The 23058-nt window shown below is 51.1% G+C and overlaps 1 protein-coding gene across 1 annotated transcript in view; it reads right to left on the reverse strand.

Moving 5' to 3' along the window:
- Positions 1 to 11411: 11411 nt before the first annotated feature.
- Positions 11412 to 23058, reverse strand: part of AMN (amnion associated transmembrane protein) — a 47264-nt gene continuing 35617 nt past the window's right edge. The window contains exons 8-12 of the mRNA XM_065404383.1: positions 22666 to 22748; positions 18591 to 18762; positions 16067 to 16223; positions 13264 to 13381; positions 11412 to 11522 (exon numbers count right to left, since the gene is read on the reverse strand). Coding sequence (XP_065260455.1) covers positions 11412 to 11522; positions 13264 to 13381; positions 16067 to 16223; positions 18591 to 18762; positions 22666 to 22748 — 641 coding nt within the window. The remainder of the gene's footprint in view (positions 11523 to 13263; positions 13382 to 16066; positions 16224 to 18590; positions 18763 to 22665; positions 22749 to 23058) is intronic.

Below are 23058 nucleotides of genomic sequence, written 5' to 3' on the forward strand. Positions count from 1 at the left end.
GCTTGCCTGCTTTGTATTCTGCTGCGTGTTTAGTGAAACCATATCGCCGCAGATACAAATGTCCTTTCCCGGCACGCAGTAAAATCACAATCATACACGGTGGAATGTATAGGATGTTTTCAACTGACTGCAGCCAAGCGGTGTCATTCTGCTGCCATGTTTTGCAATGATCCCTCTTATTATTGGTTTCTTTTCCTGGCACTCGGTCACAGGATGTGCTGTTTCTCGCTTCGTTGGCGACCGCCTGCTTTATGCAGTCACGGAGCCCGTTAACAGTGACAGAACAAGCACCCCAAAAGGGAAAGCAAAGGGAAGAACCTTTAGAGGGGACGAGGCATAAAGCAGAAGCTGGGCACATGAAAGGCAAGCGTGATTGCTCTTCCCCGACCCTCCCCACACCTCACCTCCAAAATGCCTATGCAAAGAGGAAACAGGGCCGTGGTGTGAAGGAGACACAGACCCCAAGTGCTTCCATTGCATCCCACACAGGCTGACTACAGCAATCTGCAGTGTGCCTAAGCCTTACTCCCTCATGTGGCAGTTTGCATCCCCAGTACAACTAATTCTGGGCCTATGGGATGTTTTTTTCCCCAGTTGCCACCAGGCTACAAAAATCACTGAGTGGCCTAACCCTCTTGGTCAACCCATCCCTAGCCCCAAGCCCGCTCATTCAGGTATTGGGAAAGCTGTAGTAGTGCCTGACTCAAAGTTGGCTAAGGGGTTATACCAGGTGAGGCCAGTTATCTATACTGGGGCATTAGGCACTAAAGAACCTGCTCAGGCATAGGGTGACCATATAGCCCATTTTGGCTAGGACCGTCCCTTTTTTAAACCCTGTCTTGGCCTTCCCCACTTTTATGTCAAAAGGCGACATTTGCTGCTCTTGCCGACTTCATCAGTTGGCAAGAGCAAATGGGACAAAGAGCAAATGGGAGCGATACAGAGGAATGTGTGAGGGGGAAACCAGCCCCCCCCACAGGGGGGGAGTAAGAGCTGTGGGGGGGGGGGCGAGCGGCGGGGTTCCAGCCGCGGGCAACAGCCTCATGAATTGCACACGGGGGCCCACAGGGTTCCAGCTACAGGCAACAACCTGGTGCCGGAGGGGGCGCAGGGCTCCAGCTACGGGCAGCAGCCTCCTGAGGGGGCCCCGCAGGGTTCCAGCTACAGGCAACAGCCTTGTGCCGGCGGGGGCAGGGACCTCAGGCAAGCGGCTGGCGGGGTGTCCCATTTTCTCTTTGGGAAATATGGTCACCCTACTCAGGCAGGGCTGGATTAACCACTAGGCACAGCAGGCCTGATACGGGACCTGCCCATGGCCACAGGTGGCGCTGCCTCAGGTAAGTAGCCATATGCCTAAGAGCCACATTTCCCTGGAGAGGGGGGCCACCATTGGTGTCTTCTGGCAGCTTGAGGTGACCCTGGGATGGCTCCACAGTATAAAGTCTGCTCATCACGTGTCTGGTGCATGAGGGAGCAGAGACAGCTGCAGGCAGCACAGAACCAGCCCAGCAGTAATGGACCACCCCCCTCAACCCAGGCCCCGTGGTAAGTGTGTTCTCTGATGGGGAGGAAGGCAGTCAGGGTGATTGAGCGAGAAAGGGAAATAAACAGCCTCAGCACAGGGAGCCAGTGCTGGGGGTGGTGTGGGGGCACTGGGAAGGGCCCTTGAGGCTTGGAATGGTGAATCAGCACGAAAGGCGCTGGAGGGCACCTCAGCAGGCTAGAATGGGGGGATCTGACAAGGGATTGAGGGACTATATGTGGATGGGGGGACAGCCTCAGGGCAGGCAGCGTTTGAAAGCGTTGGCAGCGCCACGTGTGGGGTGGCCGCCCCCTGGAGCAAAGGGCTCTGGGAAATGAAGGGGGGGCAGATCCCCAAGCACAGGAGCTACTGCCATGCCATCCTGACCCACAGGCATGTGCGCTCTACCCAAGGGTGGTGGACGCATCGCCTCCTCCAACCCAGGCTCTGTGATCCATCCCTCCACTGCACAGTGGGCTCCATGCTGTTTTTCCCCCCCCCCCCGCCCTCTGCGAAGCACTGGCTGTAGGTGGGGCCACCAGAGGGAGGCAGGTTGTTTACAGTGCCTAGATTGGCCATGGCTAAGGTTAAGGTTTTTGTTTTTAGAAAAAGTCACGGACAGGTCGTGGGCAATAAACAAAAATTCACAGAAGCGCGTGACCTCTCTGACTTTTACTAAAAATAATGGGGGGTGGGGGGAAACTGACACGGGAACAACTGAAGCCTGAGCCCTGGGGTGAGGGTGATGAGAGCCTGAGTCTCACTGCAGGAGACAGGGGTGTCCAAAACCTACCGCCGCGGCAACTGACAACCCCGGGACCCCACCACAGCCCCAGCAGCTCAGAGCTTAGGGGCCTTCTCTGCCCGCACTAGCTGACAGCTCCAGGTGCCCCCCGCTGCCCACAGTGGCTGGGAGCTCCAGGTCCCCCTGCTGCTGACAGTGGCTGAGAGCTCCGGGGTCCCCCACTGCTCCAATTGTCCACATCCTTTCTGTAGTGGGGGGCCCAAAACTGGACGCAATACTCCAGATGTGGCCTCACCAGTGATGAATAATCACTTCCCTCGATCTGCTGGCAATGCTCCTACTAATGCAGCCCAATGTGCCATTAGCCTTCTTGGCAACAAGGGCACACTGTTGACTCATATCCACTACCCGTTGAGCCCGACAATCTAGCCAGTTTTCTATCCACCTTATAGTCTATTTATCCAATCCATACTTCTTTAACTTGCTGGCAAGAATACTGTGGGAGACAGTATCAAAAGCTTTGCTAAAATCAAGGTATATCACGTCCACAGCTTTCCCCTTATCCAGAGAGCCAGTTATCTCATCATAGAAGGCAATCAGGTTGATCAGGCATAACTTGCCCTTGGTGAATTCATGCTGACTGTTCCCGATCACCTTCCTCTCCTCCAAGTGCTTCAAAATGGATTCCTTGAGGACCTGCTCCATGATTTTTCCAAGGACTGAGGTGACGCTGACCAGTCTGTAGTTCCCCAGATTCTCCTTCTTCCCTTTTTTAAATATGGGCACTATATTTGCCTTTTTCCAGTCATCCAGGACCTCCCCCGATCGCCATGCATTTTCAAAGATAATGGCCAATGGCTCTCATCAGCCAACTCCCTCAGCACCCTCAGATGTATTAGATCTGGACCCATGGACTTGTGCATGTCCAGCTTTTCTAAATAGTCCTTAACCTCTTCTTTCACCACTGAGGGCTGCTCACCTCCTCCCCATACTGTGCTTCCCAGTGCACCAGTCTGGGAGCTGACCTTGTCTGTGAAGTCTGAGGCACAAAAAAGCATTAAGTACTTCAGCTTTTTCCACATCCTCTGTCACTAGGTTGCCTCCCTCATTCAGTAAGGGTCCCACACGTTCCCTGACCACCTTCTTGTTGCTAACATACCAGTAGAAACTCTTCTTGTTACCCTTCACATCCCTTGCTAACTGCAACTCCAGTTGTGCTTTGGCCTTCCTAATTACACCACTGCATGCTCAAGCAATATTTTTATACTCCTCCCTAGTCATCTGTCCAAGTTTCCACTTCTTGTAAGCTTCCTTTTTGTGTTTAAGCTCACCGAAGATTTCTCTGTTAAGCCAAGCTGGTCGCCTGCTATATTTGCTATTCTTTCAGCACATCGGGATGGTTTGTTCCTGCACCCTCAATAAGGCTTCTTTAAAATACAGCCAGCTCTCCTGAACTCTTTACCCCCTCATATTAGCCTCCCAGGAGAGCCTGCCCATCAGTTCTCTGAGGGAGTCAAAGTCTGCTTTTCTGAAGTTCAGGCTCCGTATTCTGCTGTTTTCCTTTCTTCTTTTTGTCAGGATCCTGAACTTGATCATCTCATGGTCACTGCTACCCAGGTTGCCACCCACTTCTACTTCCCCTACCAATTCTTCCCTGTTTGTAAGCAGCAGGTTAAGAGGAGCATGGCCCCTAGTTGGTTCGTTCAGCACTTGCACCAGGAAGTTTCCCCAACACTCTCCAAGAACTTCCTGGATTGTCTGTGCACTGCTGTATTGCTCTCCCAGCATATGTCAGGGTGATTGAACCGGGGCCTGTGATCTGGAAACTTCTGTTAGTTGTCTGAAGAAAGCCTTGTCTACCTCATCCTCCTGGTCTGGTGGTCTATAGCAGACACCCACCACTAGGGTTACCATCCGTCCGTATTTCCCCGGACATGTCCGGCTTTTGCGTCTCTAAATAGCCGTCCGGGAGGAATTGGTAACAAGGTTAAAATGTCCGGGTTTTTTTTCTCCCTTGCCTCCCTCCCTCCCTTCCATGCACAGTGCGGCTGCTGATTGGGCGGCTGGGCCGACTGAGCTGCTCCCATTGGCCTCCAGCAGCCAGAGCCCTCCCCTGCTCCCCCCTCCCTCTGTCTGCAGCCCTGTGTAACACACAAACCGACCCACCGGGCAGCATGTTTTGCCTACACGTGGAGCCAGAATGGTAAGGGGAGTCCGGGGGGGGGGGGCAGTCAGGGAGCTGGGGAGTGTTGGATGGGTCCGCGGCCTCCACCTGCCACCCCCACTCCGCGCGTTCCCCCCCCCATGGACCCCCCTTCCCTGCCTGCCTCTCCCTTGCCTGCTTGTACTGCCAGAGCCAGCAGCAACTGCTGTCTGCTGCCCCCAGGTCCTAGCGTCCCCCATCCACTAATGGGAAGACAGGCTGCCCTTACCCTGCCCTTCCACCCTAGCCCTGAGCCCCTCCAACGCCCCAAACCCCTCAGCCCCAGCCCTCATCCCCCCGCACCCTAATCCTCTGCCCCAGCCCTGAGCCTCCTCCTGCATCATGAACCCCTCATCCCCAGCCCCAGTCAGAGCCCTCATCCCCCCACACCCTAATCCTCTGCCCCAGCCCTGAGCCCTCATTCCCCTGCACCCTAATCCTCTGCCCCAGCCCTGAGCCCTCATCCCCCCACACCCTAATCCTCTGCCCCAGCCCTGAGCCCTCATCCTCTCGCACCCTAATCCTCTGCCCCAGCCCTGAGGCTCCTCCTGCATCATGAACCCCTCATCCCCAGCCCCAGCCAGAGCCCTCATCCCCCCACACCCTAATCCTCTGCTCCATCCCTGAGCCCCCTCCTGCATCATGAACCCCTCATCCTCAGACCCACAGCTCTCACCCCTGCATCCCCTCCTATCCCCAAACTCCCTCCCAAACCCCCTCCCCCCTTCCCACACACCCCCTCCTGCCCTCAAACTCCCTTCCAAAGCCTGCACCCCCTCCCTTTGCACCGCCTCCCACCCCCAAACTCCATCCCAGAGCCTGCACCCCTCATCCCCTCCTGCACACCCACCCCCTGCCCCAGCCTGGAGCCTGCACCCAGCACCCAAACTCTATCCCAGAGCCTGCACCCTGCACCCCTCCTGCACCCTAATCCCCAGCCCAGGACCTGCACCCCAGACCTCCTCCCCCCACCCAACCCCCCTTCCAGAGCCTTAGGCTGGTGGGGTGGGTGGGTTCTGGGCACCACCAAAATTTCTATGACCCTGCCACCCATGTGAGTGGATAAGGGTCGGGGCAGTCAGGGGACAGGTAGGGTCCTAGGGGGGCAGTTAGGGTGGGGGGGTTCTCAGCAGGGGGCAGTCAGGGGACAAGAAGCAGGGGGGGTTGGGGTTCTGAGGGGCGCAGTCAGGGGGTGGGAAGTGGGAGGGAGTGGATGGGGGCAGAGCTAGGGTGGGGCTTCCCCCCCCCCCCCCCAGTGTCCTCTTTTTTTGATTGTGGAAATATGGTAACCCTACCCACCACGACATCACCCTTGTTGCTCTTGCCTCTAAACTTAAACCAAAGACTCTTAACAGGCTTTTCTTCAGTTTCATACTGGAGCTCTGAGCAATCATATTGCTCCCTTACACACAGCAACTCCTGTACCTTTTGTCCCCCGCCTGTCCTTCCTGAACAGTTCCTGTCACAATAGACCGCGGATGGGGGAGGGAAGGCAGCAGATCAGCATTTTGGGACAAAACCGTTGTGTGTGTGTCTAAGGCACTTACTGGGCATGTGGGAGACCCATCTTCAAGTCGCTGTTTTACCTGAACTGGAGCAGGACATGAAGCCAGGGCTCCTATATCTGAGACAAGTGCCCTAACCACTGCACTGGTGGAGTGCTCGCCAGCGCTCCTGGACGGTGTGTGTGCATGGGGGGGCTGCTGCACTTTGCAGAACTAAGTCAATATTCATAGAACTGCAGCCTGATGTTCTACCCCAGTGGTTAGGGCACGCACCTGGGATGTAGGTTCAAGCCAAAACAGGATTTTGAACTTGAGGGTCCCAGGGCCTGATCCACCAGGCTAGGGGTCTCTTTCTTGCTGTATCCACTCCCTGAAATGGCAGAAGGGCTCAGTTTCATCCAGCCAGGGCGTGGGCTACTGAGTTGGCTGGCCTGGTTTAGGCCACTAACTGCAGGAGGCGGGTCAAAGCTGATGTTCCCAAGAGGCAGGAGGTGCCCAACTCAGGCCCACCAGCCACATGCTGCAGTTCACAGATGGCTAGTTCCCTCCCTACTGGCTCTGAGGATCCCTTACTCTGCCCAGGCATTGTATGGGGAGGCTGGGCACCCAACCGAGGGCTGAGGGTTCCACTGGGCAGCAGGGCACCTAGGAGTTACACACAACAACACTAAGTGGAGCAATGCCACCGCACCTTTGGCCTTCAGTGATTTGCCCAAGGTCCCACAGGGAGCCTGTGGCAGAGCAGTGAATTGAACCCAGGTGTCTCAAGTCCCCGGTAGCACTCTAACCCCTTTGCCATCCCTCCTGTCCTAGTGCGTGTGTGTTTGTCCTTGCTTTTGGCAGTGGAATTCTGCGGCACACAGCTGTGGGGGGGCATGTTTTATGATGGGTGTTGTACTGCGCACTCTCCTACAATGAGCTAGTGCTCACTGAGGCAGGAGGCCAGTGTGAATGTGAAATTCTGAGCTCGTAGATTAATAGCTTGGCAAGCGACATCATCCTGTTACCATGGCATCCAACATTATGTGAAATACAGCACTGGCAACAACAACCGCTCCATAAGATCGATGGCCTTGCTGCCCCCAACACTGTGCTGGGAAGAGGCAGAGGCTTGGCAGTGTTCAGTAGTTGTCTCTTCCCCGCCGCCACCCCTCCCACCCCAGTCTCCTTTTTTTTTGGTACCCAGGAGGGCTCACTGGCTTGTTAGTTTTATTCTCATCGCACATAGTTCTGCCAGGGCCCCCAGCACATTTGATGCATTCTGCTGTGTTTCTTTTTTAAACTTCAGCTCCTCGTCTGTCACCAAAACGATCCAAGTTGGAATTTTTTTTAAATGTAATTTGTTTTCAATTGAAATCAACAAAGGACAACCAACCACCCCGTCCCAGGCACTCGCTGCTCTACAGCACTTACCAGCTGAATTAGGCAGGGAGAGAAAGTGACTTGTCCCAGAAACAGCCAGGCCTAGACCCCAGCACCCATGAGTCCCAAGGCACTGGCTGCTACCCCATGCTCAATTTCCCATGTAGATAGTTAGGCAGTTTGGGCTTTTTCACTCTCTGTCATCTTGGTCTTTCAGGGTGTGTCTACATTGCAATCAGACACCTGCAGTTGGCCCATGCCAGCTGACTAGGGCTCAGGATAAGGGGCTGTTTAACTGCAGTGTAGACATTCATGCTCAGGCTGGAGCCTGGGCTCTAGGACCCTGCAAGTTGGGAGGGTCTCTGAGCTTGGGCTGCAGCTCCTGCCCGAATGTCTACACCACAATTAAATAGCCCCTTAGCCCGAGCCCAAGTCAGCTGGCACAAGCCAGCCAGGGGGGTTTAATTGAAGTGTAGACATACCCTATAGGGACAAATAGGAGCTCATTGGTGGCTGGGGAATGGGATATGGAGTCTTCCCCTTCTAGTTTGTGGGTACAAACCTAGCTGGTCCCAACAGTGAGCTGAAGCTGCTACCACATAAGGGCTGGTGGGTATCGGTTATGAAACGGCGCCGGTGGTCATCAGCCAGTTCATGGCAGATACATGCCCCCTTCTCAAGAACTGCCAGGTAGGGTGTTGGCTGTTGTGTTGAAATATATGCTTGATTGCCCCTGGTCCTAGCAGGGAGTGGTCTCTGACAGAGGACGCAACAGGTAATAACATAATGAAGCACTTATAGAAGCTTTGCATTTTTACAGTGTGTTATTCCAACATTAACCAATCCTCACAATGTGAGGCAAGGCAGCTTTGAAGGCAACAACAATCCCTGGGCCCAGCACACACATTGGCACAGGGCTTGGCACTTAAAAGAGCCTTCAAGGTAGTGGGGCCTGAGAGGTGACACCCCTGGGGGGCTACAGAAAGGAGGAGCTGCGGTGTGAGGCCGTAGACTAGAAATCTGAGGCTCTGAGTTCAATTCACAAGCTCTGCTCCAGGCTTCCTTGGTCATCTCTCTGTCCCTGCAGAATGGGGCTCATAATACTCCATTCCTCACCTTTCTGTCTATTCCGATTGTATCCATTGCAGTGCAGGGGCTCTTATCATAGGTTTATACAGCACCTAGCACGATGGGATTGTGGTCTTGGTAAAGGCCTCTTGGTGCTATCGTAATACAAATAATAAGGGAATTGTAGAAGCCCCTGGGATAATTCACCCCTTGGCCTCAAACCTCCCCCCTACTTTTCCCCCTCCAGCCCCATGATGCTACTGAGCCCCGCTCCCATGCTGCTGCTGCCTTTGCTATCAGTAGCGCCAGGGGAGGCTCCATGAGGGAAAAGGAGTTTGTTGATAGCATATATTAGCTTCCCATCTTTGACTTCAGTTTTCTTAGCTGTGCTGTCTGGCTTCTACTCTTGAATCTGACTGCTCAGGGCCTGCCTTCCATTTGGACCAGGAGAGACGCTGTGCGTTGGAGAGGGCTGTTATTTGAGGCCCCCGCCTCGTTTCTGGCCCCTGGTCCATTCAGGCATCTCTTGTTCACGAACAGCTGGGGCTGGTAGCCCAGAATGACAAATTAGTCAAGTGTCTGCTCCATAATGTCTTTGCCCAACCTCACTACCAAAACCGCAACAGAATCAATTGGCTGTTGCAAAACTTTTGCCTTTTGGATGTTGACGTTTGAATCCATTTTTCTGCCCCATTCATGCCAGTGGTTAGGCAAGTGAATCAATCAGCACCGGGAAATGTTTGGGACCTCCTGTAAAATGTATTTAATCTGTCTGCAAAGGAAACTTTGTCTCCAGGATAATGACCCACTGGAGCTATTCAGACAGATATGTAATGTCTTTAAACACTATCTATGAGCTGTCACATTTTGTCAGAACCTGTGATAGACATAAAACCAAGTTCCAAAGCCTCTGAAAAAGGCTTGGGCCATCTAAAGACTGAAACAAAAAATAATAAACTAATCAGAGCTACTTCCCTACAGTACCTGCCGACCAGCCCTATTGACAATCCAGGAGATTGCAAATTTGCATACATTTTCATGCATCTCCATACATTCAGAATCCAAGATCTGCCCATTGATAATGAATTCCCAACATGTGAGGAGGATTGCTGCATGAATTTTTGGGCTGTGTAGGGTAGTTGAGAGGTACCAGCTATAAAAATCCAGTGATAAATAAGTAAACGTCCATACTGAAAGTTCTCCGGCCTGTGTTATGCAGGAGGTTAGACTAGATGATCATAATGGTCCCTTCTGGCCTTAAAATCAATAAGGCTACATACTTCCAATACTGTTCCTGATGCCATGTCCTAAGGAGCTGTGGAAAGGTTGCACCTCTTAGTCCCACTCTTAATTTAGCACTTAACTAGTCCCCAGAATGTCATGCAGAAAGTAATATTGGTGCCACGGTGTCGTTCCCAGGATATTAGAGTGACAAGGTGGGTGAGGTAATATCTTTTATTGGACCAACTTCTGTTGGTGAATGAGACCTGCTTCTTCAGGACTGGGAAAGGTACTCAGAGTGCCACAGCTAAACACCAGATGGAACAGATAGTTTAGCATAAAGGTTCCTTAGAATATGTGCTAGCTATGCTAAAACAGCTGTTTGATCTTGTATTTAGCTGTGACACTCTCAATACTTTTCCCAGACCTGAAGAAGAGCTCTGTGTTGCTCGAAAGCTTGTCTCTCTCACTAGCAGAAGTTGGTCCAGTAAAAGATAGTCCCTCACCCACCTTGTCTCTGATGCAGAAAATAAAGCCATTTAAAACATCTCATGCTGGACTTCTCAATGGAACTAGTGTGGACATCGTAAGGTGGCACATTGGAATGTCAGGGATGTAAAAAATGATGGGTCCCCTCTTTTGTTTTCCTGCTAAAATATTTGCTCTCTGACCTCAGGAAGCAACATGAAAAATTCCAAGGTGGCTCTATGAAGTTCTCATAACAAATGTCAAACTTGAATGGGATGGCAGGAGATATCTGACAGTGCAGCCATTTCAATAAAAGACAGAGGAAGATAAATACTTGCTTAGGATTCCATCTTGTGAGATGGGCTGGGGAATCTGCATTCAGATATTCTCAATGATAAAAACCATCAGAGAAACAAAAAAGGACTCTGAAATATTTTGCTGTCAGGCCTGTTTCTCTCCACACACACAAAGCACTGGCTGATTTCATGTGAAAAGGGCTGGATCTAGGCCATAGAGCTCAGCATCTTGCAGGGATCAAGCAATTGATCTCTATGCCTCAGCTTCCCCTTGCATAAATGGGGATAAAGTATTGTTATTTAATTGACTATCTTTAAAGGGAGAAAAAAACAACTACTGCACACAAATGGCATGAACTGTATGAACACTGTTTATTCTATTAAGGCATTGGGAACTTCAGCTAACAAATGAATGAAAACAGCTCCTGTCATTGACAAGGAAAATTGATATGCAAATTATAACACTTCACCCTAGGGTGACCAGATGTCCCGATTTTGGGGTCTTTTTCTTATATAGGCTCCTATCACCCCCCACCCCCGTCCTGATTTTTCACATTTGCTGTCTGGTCACCCTACTTCACCCACCACTGAAATGCAGCCATCTTTGGGGTAGAAGACCTCAGCAGCTCTAGAAGCAACACAAAATAACAGTTTAGGACAGGAACTGAAGAAATCATACACCAATGATGATAAAGGGGGATTTTATTTAGACCTTGTCTACATGGTAAAGGTTTTTTGGTATAAGCTAAGGTGGGAATTTAACAGATATAGTATACCGGTGTATAATCCCTGCATGTGGACACACTTTTTCCTATATAAGAGTGGCTTTTTCTGCTTTAACGTATAACACTTGGGAAGAGGTTTAGATTAACCAAATAAAAGCCACTCTTATTGCAAAATAAAAATGTGCCCATAGAGGGTTATCCTGGGATAACTGTTGCTGTACAATGGGTAAAATATTAGCCTGAATGAAATTATATTCCAACCTCACATTTGGCTAGGACCGCTCAGGACTTTGCTATTAAGCAATGAGTTCAGTTTCATTATATAAAGGGTTAACAAAATAAATCCCACTGTCTTTACTAGCCATCTCCTTCCGGGCCTCCTCTCTGGAGCATGCACCATGTGACTCCTACAACACAGAGAGAGAAAATGTTTAAGAAGCGGGGTGAAAAAAAAAGCGGAGCTCAGACGCTTGTAAGATGAAGCAAATCTGATGTGACATTGTGGAACTGTGCCCTACAGTTCAGCAAGCTGCATATTTCACATGGCAATGGCCAGGCTGGCTCAGACCAGCCAGCCGTCTAGCTCAGTATCTTGTTTCCAGCAGTGACCAGCAGCAGAAACCCCTCAGTTGACCATTATGGCCTGAGCTGCCCACAGAGGATGTTCCTCCTTAGCCCATCGATGAAGCATGAGGCTTCCTATCTCTGTAACTACAAAACAAAGTGACCCCATCTAATGTAATGGTGGATGTTCTCATTCAGAGAAAGGAAAAACCTTCCGTGGAACCTGCGAAGCTTTTAGCCAATCCCTAGGGTGACCATATTTCCCAAAGGGAAAATGGGACACCACATGGGGCTAGCCTGAGGCCCCACCCCCACACCCGGGCTGTCCTGAGCTGCTCATCTGAGGGCCCCACCCTGTGTACGGCTTGCCCAAGCCTCCCTCCCCACGCAGGGCTGGCCTGAGCCCTGTCCTCCCCTTCCCCACCCCGTGCGGGGCTGGGGCTGGCATCGCTGCCTGAGCTCGGCCTGCCCCCTGTGCGAGGCTGGGGCTGTAATCGCTGCCTGAGCCTGGCCTGACCCTCCCCCCCCCCCCCCCGAAGGCTGGGGCTGGCGTCGCCCCTGTGCGGGGCTGGCATCGCCACTCATCCCCTACCACATATTCCTCCACACCCCACTTTTTTGACAAAAGTGGGCATTTGTCCCATTTGCTGATCAAGTTGGCAAGAACACATAGGACAAATATCCACTTCTACCAAAAAAGTCGGGATGGCCGGGACCGGGCTTAACAAAGGGACTGTCCTGGCCAAACTGGGACGTATAGTCACCCTACTGATCCCTCGTGACAGCAAATTCCACACACTGATTAATTCATGGCTCTTTCTGCGGCAAGTGTCCTTCCTCCCAGAGCAATCCTCTTCTGCTGCTGCTGACTCTTGTCACACCCTGATTATATTAGAGGGGGTGATTTGGTTCTTTAGTTACAGAGCTATGAAGGGGAGGAGTGTGGGGAGGGTGTGGAAGAAACATGTCAGTCTAAGGCACTATGGATTCAGGAACAGCACAGCTCATTTTTGCCAGTAACGTATCCAGAAAATGAAACGCCTCTGCTACATTTTGTACGTAGTGCTCTGGCACCTAGCTACAGCTGCTAACTCAGAGGACTGGCCTTCCTCAAATGTTCCACACACCCGAGCAGCTTGCAATGCACTCGGGACATAGACCTCACCTACCACTCCTTTGAAAGCCTCAGCCGTGATGGATGTGTAAAACTGGAGAGCTTCTAGAGACCCACATTGTAAAAAGCCTCTGGCCACAAACAATGGCCAGCACAGTCACCAGCTGTACATCACATCTGCAGCATCGAGGTAGAGCCCAAGATCTTCCACTCACTCCAAGAGCACACAGCTCTTCCACTGGAGCTAAAGAGGAATCTCCACTAAGTACATAGGACGTATCCCTGCTGTGGTCTGCACAGTCCCATAGACTCGACGTTCCATCTAGCAGACACCACTGAGGTCAGACATTCCAGCCAGTACCCAATCACCCCACCAGCCTATTGCCTGAAATGGCAATTCCACATGCAAAGGACTTACACGGGTTACATGTTGAGCCACTTGTGGAAAGAGAGAAAGTGAGGGCACTTACAGCTCTGTTGGTCGGCGTGTCAAATATAGGATTGTCAAACCCTTTGTCACTTGGTCCTGCCACAACATCCTGGTCCTCCTTTCTGTTCCGCAGGCCTGCCAAGTGTACGGATGGTAATCTGAGAGGAAAGACATTTTAGGTTCCCAAATGTGCATCCATCCAATTCTGAAGGCAACTGTCAAGCTAGTCTCCCCTAGTGAGATGGATTTCCTTCATGATACAGACGGGGGAATATTTCAGGTAAGTGTCAGGCCCTCTTGAAAAAGGGACATTGATTGTTCTTCAGGCTGTAGTTTTCAGTTTTAAAACCTGGGCACTCTGAAGGACTGTTTCAGTAGCATTTAGGATGATTGGCATCCTCTGCTTTAGAGCTTCAGTGTGCTCTGAAGCTCTCACACCTCCTGGCTGGCCCTATCATTTCCCCATTTTCTAGAGCACCCTCCATTATAGAAAAAAAACTGGTGTCCAGCAGCAGTGATGCAAGTGCTGAAACAGTATTTGTGCCTGCGCTGGAATTCAGAGCCTGCAGCTGGGCAGTGAGAGCCAAGCCAAAGGCTTTGGGCTTGGGTTCCACCCGTCTTTGATTGTTTCATAAACTTTCCTCCCAAAGCAGTGAGCACGCATGTCAAACAACTGCCCAGCTTCCAAACGAACGTCACTGGGGAATGAATAATCTGGTAACAATTATGGGGGTTGGAGATTTATTTAGAACTGAAATAAATCTGCTATTTATTGCTAGGAAACGCTAATCATCTCTGTGCTTGTTGAGAGGCAAGAAAAACAAATGATGCCCGAGAACTGCGCTGGTTGTTGAAAAATGCAACACTAAGACATTGGCAAAAGCAGAAGCAGCCTGCCTTGGATTCGTACCCTTCTGGAGCCAGCCAGCTGTGACAGAGCTCTTTGGTATGCAACAGCAGCCTGGACATGGGATTTCATCTGGAACATCTGGCCTTGGCTACATGTAACAGTTTTGTCGCTTTAACTCTGCCATCGTAGTTAGAGCAACACCATCCCCCTAGTGCAGAAGCAGCTATACTGGTATCGCTTATTCCAATTCGGCGAGGCTATGTCTGCACTTAGGAGTACTTTCCTGGACTAGTGTTATTTCCGTGGTCAGGTATAGGAATCCTGGTATGCTACACCAGCAAAGCATGCCTAGTGAGGACGCTGCTATGCTAGCAAAGCTGCATGTTGTACCGGTGAAGTAAGATCACCCCCCAGGAGTGAAACAAGCTAGTTTTCCCAACATAGCGGTGTCTATATTATGGCCTTTTGCTGGCACAGCTATGTTGGTCAAAAATCACACCTCTTCACCCCCTGGCCCAGAGAGCAAGGCTGCCAGGAGTCTGTAGTGTAGACCTGGCCCAAGTTATAGTGTCTACACTGGGGCTTTTATCAGCATAACTACAAATCACACCCCTTACATGGCTCTGCTGGTAAAGCTTTTTAAGCAGAGACCAGGCTGTTTTGTGGTCCTTCGCTGTGGTAAGGTGACCTGTGGGACAAACACCTGCAGAATGGGCTCATAAGGCCCATCTGATTACGCTGAAATCTTGGGATGGGCCCTTCCCCTGCCACCCCCACTTTTCTCCCCTTTTCCTCCAAATTCCCCCTTTTTTCCTTCTTCTCATCTCAGCTATTGTGTCAAGTGCATCCGATCCAGCCACCTCCCAGTACAGCTATGCCCTGATAGCTATACATCCTTCCAGTGCGCGCGCGCACACACACACACACACACACACACACACACACACACACAGTTAACATTTCAGAGATGTAATCTTTACTGCTTGACTCTGCTTGTTTTGCAAGCAGTCTGAAACCTTTAATAAAACGGAGTGATTTAAATTAAGTGCTGGCCAATGGAACAGTCAGATAAGCCCCAAGATACTGAAACAGGCCCCAGATCTGCAGCCCCCCCAAAAGAAGTGAGGGCCCCTGACCTGTAGACCGTACTTAGGCCTGGGTTCCGTTGGCCTCTGTGGGAATTTGGGGTGCAGAAGGAATGCAAGGCCGAGCCCTGCCCTGGCCTAGTCTCCATTTTTGATGACTGAGTAAACAGGCAGTGCCAGCTGCGTGATGATTAATAAATAAAGCAATAAGGTCCAACGGGTTGCTGCGGGCTCTCTCCATTATGCAATTTGCTCTCAGGGACACAAAGTTGCAGAACAAGTGTTTAGAATTGTTTTGATGCATTAATATTGCCAAATGGGCCCCACCAGGCATTGTCATTTCTGCATGCAGATGCAGGGCTGCAAAGCGACAGGAGCAACAGGGAATTTCCATTAAGCTACAAAATTGAACCACATTGAACTCAAACCGGAGAACAGCGCAACAGCTATGGGCTCGTGGGCTGCAGCTGGAAGGGGCACTAATGTGCCTTTAAGCCACCAAAGAACTTCCCTGACCCTGGGGCCACTGTGCACCTACCAGTCCCTGGGTGCAAGTCAGAGCAGCCTCAAGGCTGCCCTCATTTACTCCAGCTACCAACAACACACGCAGCCAAGGATTGTTGCAATGCCAGGATGCCCAGCCACGACCTTTCCCTTGCTGCAGGGACAGGGCATGGCGTAGAAGCTGCTCTGGCAGTTCTTTGTCACCTGAGGACCTCCCCATGATGCGAGGATATTTGGGAGGCCAGTTCTGCCAGTGTTAGCGCAGCTTGACACTGGTGGAGCAGCATAAAGTTGCTTTAATGGTAGGTAGGGTCTGGGCCAATCCCTGGATTCTTTGTCCCAGCTGTTAAACAAGACTCTTTGGTGGTTATCAATCTAAGGGGTGTGAATGCCCCCGTCCCTACCTTATCATCCCCTTCCTATGGAGAAACAGCATTATGCCAAGCAACAGCAGCCCAAGTAGTAGACCAATAACCGTCCCAGCAATGGTGCCTCCTTGTCCACTAGAATTACTGCCAGTGGCTACTTGCACTGTACCTGTCACAATGCCAAAGGAGTCACCTGCAAAGTAGGAAAGAGGATTTGTCAGTACAGGGTTATACAATACAAACCTCCCGCCTCCCGTCCCACTCACCTGCAATCCCTGTACTGAACTGGTATGAACATAAAAAGCAGGGTGCCTAGAAAAATAGTCTCTGCTACTCACCGTGGCATTAGCATTTCCCCAAACATGGGCCTGGCTAAATAGCAGGTAGTGGGGCTGTGTGCAGTCAGTGGTTTCAGTTTACAGGGGTTTGTGAGATGCAGCCCTTCAGTTCTGGTTCGCACGGGTTCTCACGCACGCAAGAGTCACTTACTTGGCAATTCAGGTTAAAAAATCAATCCAAGTGAGGTTTGGTCAAAACCTTCACCTGTCACAGGGGCCAAGATTTTCCAAAGTGCTGAACAGCCAACAGCTCTCACTGACTTCAAGGTATTCGGCCCCTTTGCAAATCAAGTCATTTACTTACGTGTTAGAGGCTGTCCACTATAAAGTTTTGCCAGCATAGCTCTGAAAAAACTCACGCCCCCTAGACAACATTGGTATGCCAGAAAAAATCCCTGGTTTAGACACAACTCTACTAATAGAAGAATGCTTCCCTCAGCTTAGCTCATGTCACTCAGGGAGGTGTTTTAGCTGTACTGGCAGAATTCCTCCTGTCAGCTTACACTGCATCTCCACTAGGGAGCTCTGCTGGGTTAGCTATACTGGTATAGCAATGCTGGCAAAACATTTGCAGTGCAGACAAGCCCTAAATGTGGATTTAAGCGTCTAACTTTAGGCTCCTAATGTTGGCCATGGTTCCCACTAGAGATGGGCTTGAGTCACACTATTTGAATCAGGCTCTACATCAATAACGTGACACATTTCAGAGGGAACTCAGCTCTGGGGGACTGATTTGGATCTATCATAAATCAAATGATGGTCGCACAAGTTCCAGGCTCGTGAGCCTGGCTGAGAGTCCCGGTTTTATTTGAATGTTCTGCACAGCTCTAGCATGTGAGTCTCGTATTCTGTGCAGGAATGTTTGGGTCAGAGCTACCCTCCAGAAAAAGTGAACCAAGCAAATACTATGATCCCTTTTATGGGATCAGTGAAAAGGTTCAATGAATTCACTAGCCTGGCCAATCAACAGTGCTGTTCTTGGGGGAATATCAGGAGCCCACATATGGAAAATGCATTTTGCAAAAGTGAAAAACTTTATATGAGAACTCTGTTCCTTTTGCTTGTTCCTCTTTTCTGAGGTGGAGACAAGAATGGACAGGTTGTATGGAGAAGGGTGGAGTCCCTAAGTTCAGACAGCCAATTCCTTTCCTTTCCATGCCAGGACGGAAAAAAGAGGCATCCGATAGATAACATTCAAGTGGCAGGTTCTTTCTTCCTGCAAACGTAAGCCTGGCCTACACCGAAAGGCTGGTCCATGGACAGCTTTGGTACTGGCATAACTATTTTGGTTAGGGAAGGGATTGTTTACCAAAATAATTATACCTATACAGCCCCTAGGATGGACATAGTTATACTGGTGTAAAGATGCCTTATACCGGTATAACTTTAGTCTTCTTCCCATATGGGGATAAGCTGCACAAGTATAAGCACCTTTATACCAATATAATTGCATCCAGACTGGGGGTTTCATCACTTTAACTCTACCACTAAACTGATACAACTTTTGTGTGTAGACAAGACTAAAGATGACGAAAGCTATGATTTTATACTCATTTAGTTAAACTGGTACAACTCTATATGTGGACACTGATGTACATTCACAAGCACAAGCTAAACTGATATAACCAGTTTTAAGTGTCCACATACAAAGCTGCACCAGTAAACATTGAACTTGTGTGTAGCCAAGTCCTTAGGGAGTGGGGGAGGATAGGTTTGCAAGAGTTGTGCTGGACTAACACTGATTAATTCAGAGGGGCTGTAAAATGCTTAGAAGCTGAAATGTGCTGATCTACACTTAAAATGTACGTTGGCATGACTACGGTGCTCCGGGGTATGAAAAATCCAGACCGCAGAGCACTGTAGCTATGCTGACCTCTCTGCTGGTGTAGATGCAGCTAGGCTGACAGAAGAATGATTCTGTCAATGCAGCTACCGTTGGTTGGGGAGGTGAAGTTTCTATGGCGACGGAAAACCCCTTCCATCACTGTAGGCTGCGTCTATACTACAGGGTTATGCTGGCATAGCTACACCACTGGAGCGATGTCGCTATGGTCCTCGGATGGTAGACATGACCAAAGTGCTATGTACAAGCAACCAGGAGTTTTCAATACATACTTTGTTAAATAAACTGCCACTTGATTTTCTGTGATTCCTATTAACCTCCTAGAAAGCATCATTGGTGAATGAAAGAGAATCTTCCATAGGTGAATGGGAACAGTTACCGTGCTCTGCTATGTCACGCATGATGTCCTCAGCCAACTGTTCAGCATTAGTCCCCGTCTGTGACCCTGTCTTATCATCCATTAGCACAATCTGGATGACTGGAATGGAGTTCCGTGAAGTCTGAGGTTTACGCACCTTGGATATAGCCATCTGAACACCTGCGTATTTTGGCTTTTCAAAGAAAGCAAGACACATAAAACACACTAGGTCAGCAGGCAGAGATTATAGGGTATGTCACCATCCGGAGCCGTGATGGACAGTAAAATAAGTGCTAGCTATAAATCTTAATGTAAATATCATCAAGAGCTAGTGTTGCTGTGAATCACATCACTGCTGTGTTTTCACAATGACACATTTATGTCTTCTTTCCATGCAGGGCTGTAAACAACAGACACTGGGGCCCCATGTTACTTCAAAATACTCAGGGTAGGTTACGCCTGTAGGAATACTGCTCCCTTTGGAGCTGGCTCAGGGCTCCTAGGCTCTAGTGACAGTGTCATTTGGCCCCTGTATAATGAGGCAGTGAATGTAACACACCCATTAAACAACGTATTAGAATGTACACATTTGTAAGGAGGGAAGAACCAGACTCGCATCTATTGCTACATGGGGCTATATTCTGATCTTGATTATAGCAGGGTAAATCCACAGTAACTCCTGTGAAGTTACTCCAGAAGCACAACCTGCCCCAGAGCAAAATTTGGCCCATGGGATCCATTGTGGGATCTCTGAAGCCATGTCCTCCCGGTGGCTGCACAGGGCACTAAGCTCAAGAGCATGAGGCTGGGCTGCTGCAGTGACCCCAGTACTGGCATCCTTGACTGGCCAGTTGGGCGTGAGAACGCAGCGTGGAGGAGTGGAGCCAGGTGTTCTGCATGGCACCTAAGCGAGTTTGCCTGTCACGCAGCATGGGACCCCCAGCTCTGCTTTCTCCTGCAGTGTTGCAAATGGATATGTAGAAAACTTTGGGTCAGGTTCTCTGGTCAGCCACCTTTGTGCCTCCAGATTCCATGGCTGCCAGGGACCAAACTAGTCCCCAGCATAAGTTAGAACAGCCTGAAAACTGCTCTGGTTTAGGCCCAGGTGCCCACAGTCCCTAGAACCCATTCTGGCAGGCAGGGATTGGCCAGATGCACCACCTTCTTGTTCAGGCACCTTTTGCTCTGGCCATGCCCTCAGTGGTGGGATGGGGTAGTAACTAATATGCCAACCGGATGCTCCTTGAGGAGTCTCCTACATCCCCACCTGCCCTGCTCCACCAGGATGAAAGCCGCTCTGTGCTGGGCCCCTGCATGGCTGTGAATCTGGCCCTGTAAACCCACCCAGCGTGGGTTCTGCCTGCTGGTGCAGTGCTGTCATCCCTTGGGAAGAGAGAGTGCCCCATGTCACTCACTAGCCAGTCCCCCACCCTCACCCTCACCCCCACCCGGGACTTAGAGAAGAGCTGAAGCCTCAAGTGCACACCTCAGCGTTTCAGACGGCTACCTGCAGGGGTCAGGAAGGGATTATGCCCCCCCTGCCCCCGTACTCTGGGTTGGTGGGTTTTTTTTAAATCACCTTCTGCTGAAGCATCAGTAATGGCCATGTCTGTAGGGTTGCCAGGCGTCTGGTTTTTGAATGGAACGCCCGGTCGAAAAGTGAACCTGGTGGCGCTGGTCAGCACCCTGCCTGCCCTGGCTCTGCGCAGCTCCCCGGAAGCGGCTGGCATGTCCCTGCAGCCCCTGGGGGCAGGGGCAATCAGGGAAGCTCTGCCTGCTGCCCCCGCCCCAGCGCTGGCTCCACAGCTCCAATTGGTCGGGAACCACGGCCAATGGGAGCTGTGGGGGTGGTGCCTGCGGTGACAGGCAGCACACACCGTGCAAAGCCTCCTGGCCCCTCTGCCTAGGGGCCGGACATACTGGCTACTTTCAGCAGCAGCGCGGAGCCAGGGCAGGCAGGGAGCCTGCCTTAGCCCTGCTGTGCTGCCAACCAGGAGCTACCTGAGGAGCTACCTGCAGCCCAGCAGGAGCCTGCACCCCGAACCCCCTGCCCCAGGTCAGAACCCCCTCCTGCACTCTAACTCCCTCCCAGACCCCACAACCCAACCCCCTACCGCAGGTCAGAACCCGCTCCCACACCCTAACTCCCTCCCAGATCCTACACCCTCATCCGCACCCCAACCCCCTACCCCAGCCCTGAGCCCCCTCCCATGCCCCAAACCCCTCAACCCCAGCCCAGAACCCCCTCCTGCACCCTAAACCTCTCATCCCCGGCACCATCCCAGAGCCCACACGCCCAGCCGGAGCCTGCACCCTCTCCCGCACTCCAAGCCCCTGTCCCAGCCCAGAGCCCCCTCCAGCACCCTGAACCCCTCATTTCTGACCCCACCCTGGAGCCCACACCACCAGCTGTAGTCCTCCCCCCCCCCCGCACCCCATCCCCTGCCCCAGCCCAGTGAAAGTGAGTGAGGGTGGGGGAGAGTGAGTGACAGAGGGAGGGGGAGCTGGAGTGAGTAGGGGGCGGGGCATCAGAGACGGGGCCTCGGGGAAGGGGGCGGCGCAAGGGTGTTCGTTTTGTGCAATTAGAAAGTTGGCAACCCTACATGGCTGATGATGAACACTGGATGGGGTGGGCCGGTGCCTTGAGATGGCACCAAGCATTCCTTCTCTCAGGGGCTTGGCTGGCAGGAGCTTGCTCCCATGCTCGGGTCTAACTAATCGCCATACCTGGGGTCGGGAAGGAATTTCCCCCCGGTCAGATTGGCAGCGACTTTGGGTATTTTTTGCCTTCCTCTACAGCATGGGGTGTGGCTCACTTGGTAGGATGATCTGGGTGTATCTCACTTAATCATTTCCCTGCCATGGAGGGGGCCTTGGGCACTGGTGCACCCCGGTCCCTCCCTCCCTGTCACACATTATAGCCTAGTCTCCTGTGGGCTGTTCAACTTTTAACTCATTCTGGGTGTTGGGTTTAGTGGCCAGGTGCTGGATGGTGTGGGGGGCCTGTGACATACAAGCAGTCATACTAGATAATCTGGCAGTCCCTTCTGGCCTTAAACTCTACAACTCTGCTAACTTCTTTGGGAGACCACACAGCCAGGAGGGGTGAGTGAAGGAAATGGGGTGAAATCAACTCCCTCTCCTCTCCCCATACCCCCCAATTCACATCCCTAGTCCCAAAACAATAGTAGGAATGAATGACAAAAAGGAACAACTCCCACTTCAGTTCAGGGGCAGTCGGGAACCCTGCATGGTCCGGGGCTGACTGTTTCACAGGCCACCTCCTTCCCCACATCTCCTGGGGGCATCTCCTACTTGTCCCTCTGCTCTCTGTGGGTAGTGGCTGGGCAGCCTCATTCAAAGGAGCCCACCTTTGGGACTTGCTGCCCTGACTGTCAAAACTCGAACAAGGCAGGTGTGAGCTCCTGGTGCTCGTGCTGCCTGGCTCTGTGTTGAACAGCACTCTGTGTTCTGTCCTGGGACGGTAGCCTTGTTAACTGGAAGAGCGGGACAGTTTGGGGTAGTCTGGACTCAACACGCCAATGGATTCACACCAATGACATACTGGTGTGAGAGCAGAACCAGATCACTGGCTTCAATAGTAATACCTAGCTCTTACCTAGTGCTTTTCATCCCTAGATCACAAAGAGCTTTACAAAGGAGGTCAGTATCATTAACCTCCTTTGTAAAATGGGGAAACTGAGGCATTGGGCGGGGAAGTGACTGGCCCAAGGTCACCTAGCATCAAATACTCAAGGTAGGAGGTTGGATGTAGCTGAAAATAACGGAAACCCTAATGGGCCAGATGGTAAATAGAGAGTTCCTACTAGCTGAACTCTGTGTGCACCAGCAGCTGAGTTCCTGTTTGAGGTCAGAAGCCAGGGCTACAAACAGCTGTTCCCCACCCTGACTTCCAAGTGACAAGAGTATCAGCTAGGGCTCTGCAAGCAGCCACTACCCAGCCTGACATCACTGGAATAATGTACCTACCAGTCTATTAATATTATAAGATAATGGTGAATGTCTTACTGGTGGGGTTTCCTGGCTTCTATCTGAATGATGTATTAAATAAGTCTTTCCAAACAGACTAGCATACCAGGCTCAGGAAGGCGTGAAGAATTCTGTTCTGATACTGCCTAATGTCGAAACCAGGAGTGTATTCCAGTGAAATAGTGGCTCCTGTAGTTCAAAGGCAGAAAGACAAGAAAGAGCACACACAGGTTCATTGATTTTGCATTTGCAAGCACACCTCTCATTGCAAGTGGGCTATTGTGGGGCTGGCAGCGTGGATCAATGTAGTTTTCAGAGTCTACCAAGATCTGGATCAGTACAAGATTCACAAACAATTCTCCAGTCCCATTTGTGTAATCTGGTCTCATTCTAGAGCACACAAAGGGGACGATAATTCTATCCGCTAACGATTTCTGAACAAAGCTTGCAGAAGGAAACACCTCCTCTATTGCTGGTCTTTTTACAGGTTTCAAAAACC

Source organism: Emys orbicularis, chromosome 4 (assembly GCF_028017835.1).
Source record: "Emys orbicularis isolate rEmyOrb1 chromosome 4, rEmyOrb1.hap1, whole genome shotgun sequence".
Classification (NCBI taxonomy): Eukaryota; Metazoa; Chordata; order Testudines; family Emydidae; genus Emys; species Emys orbicularis.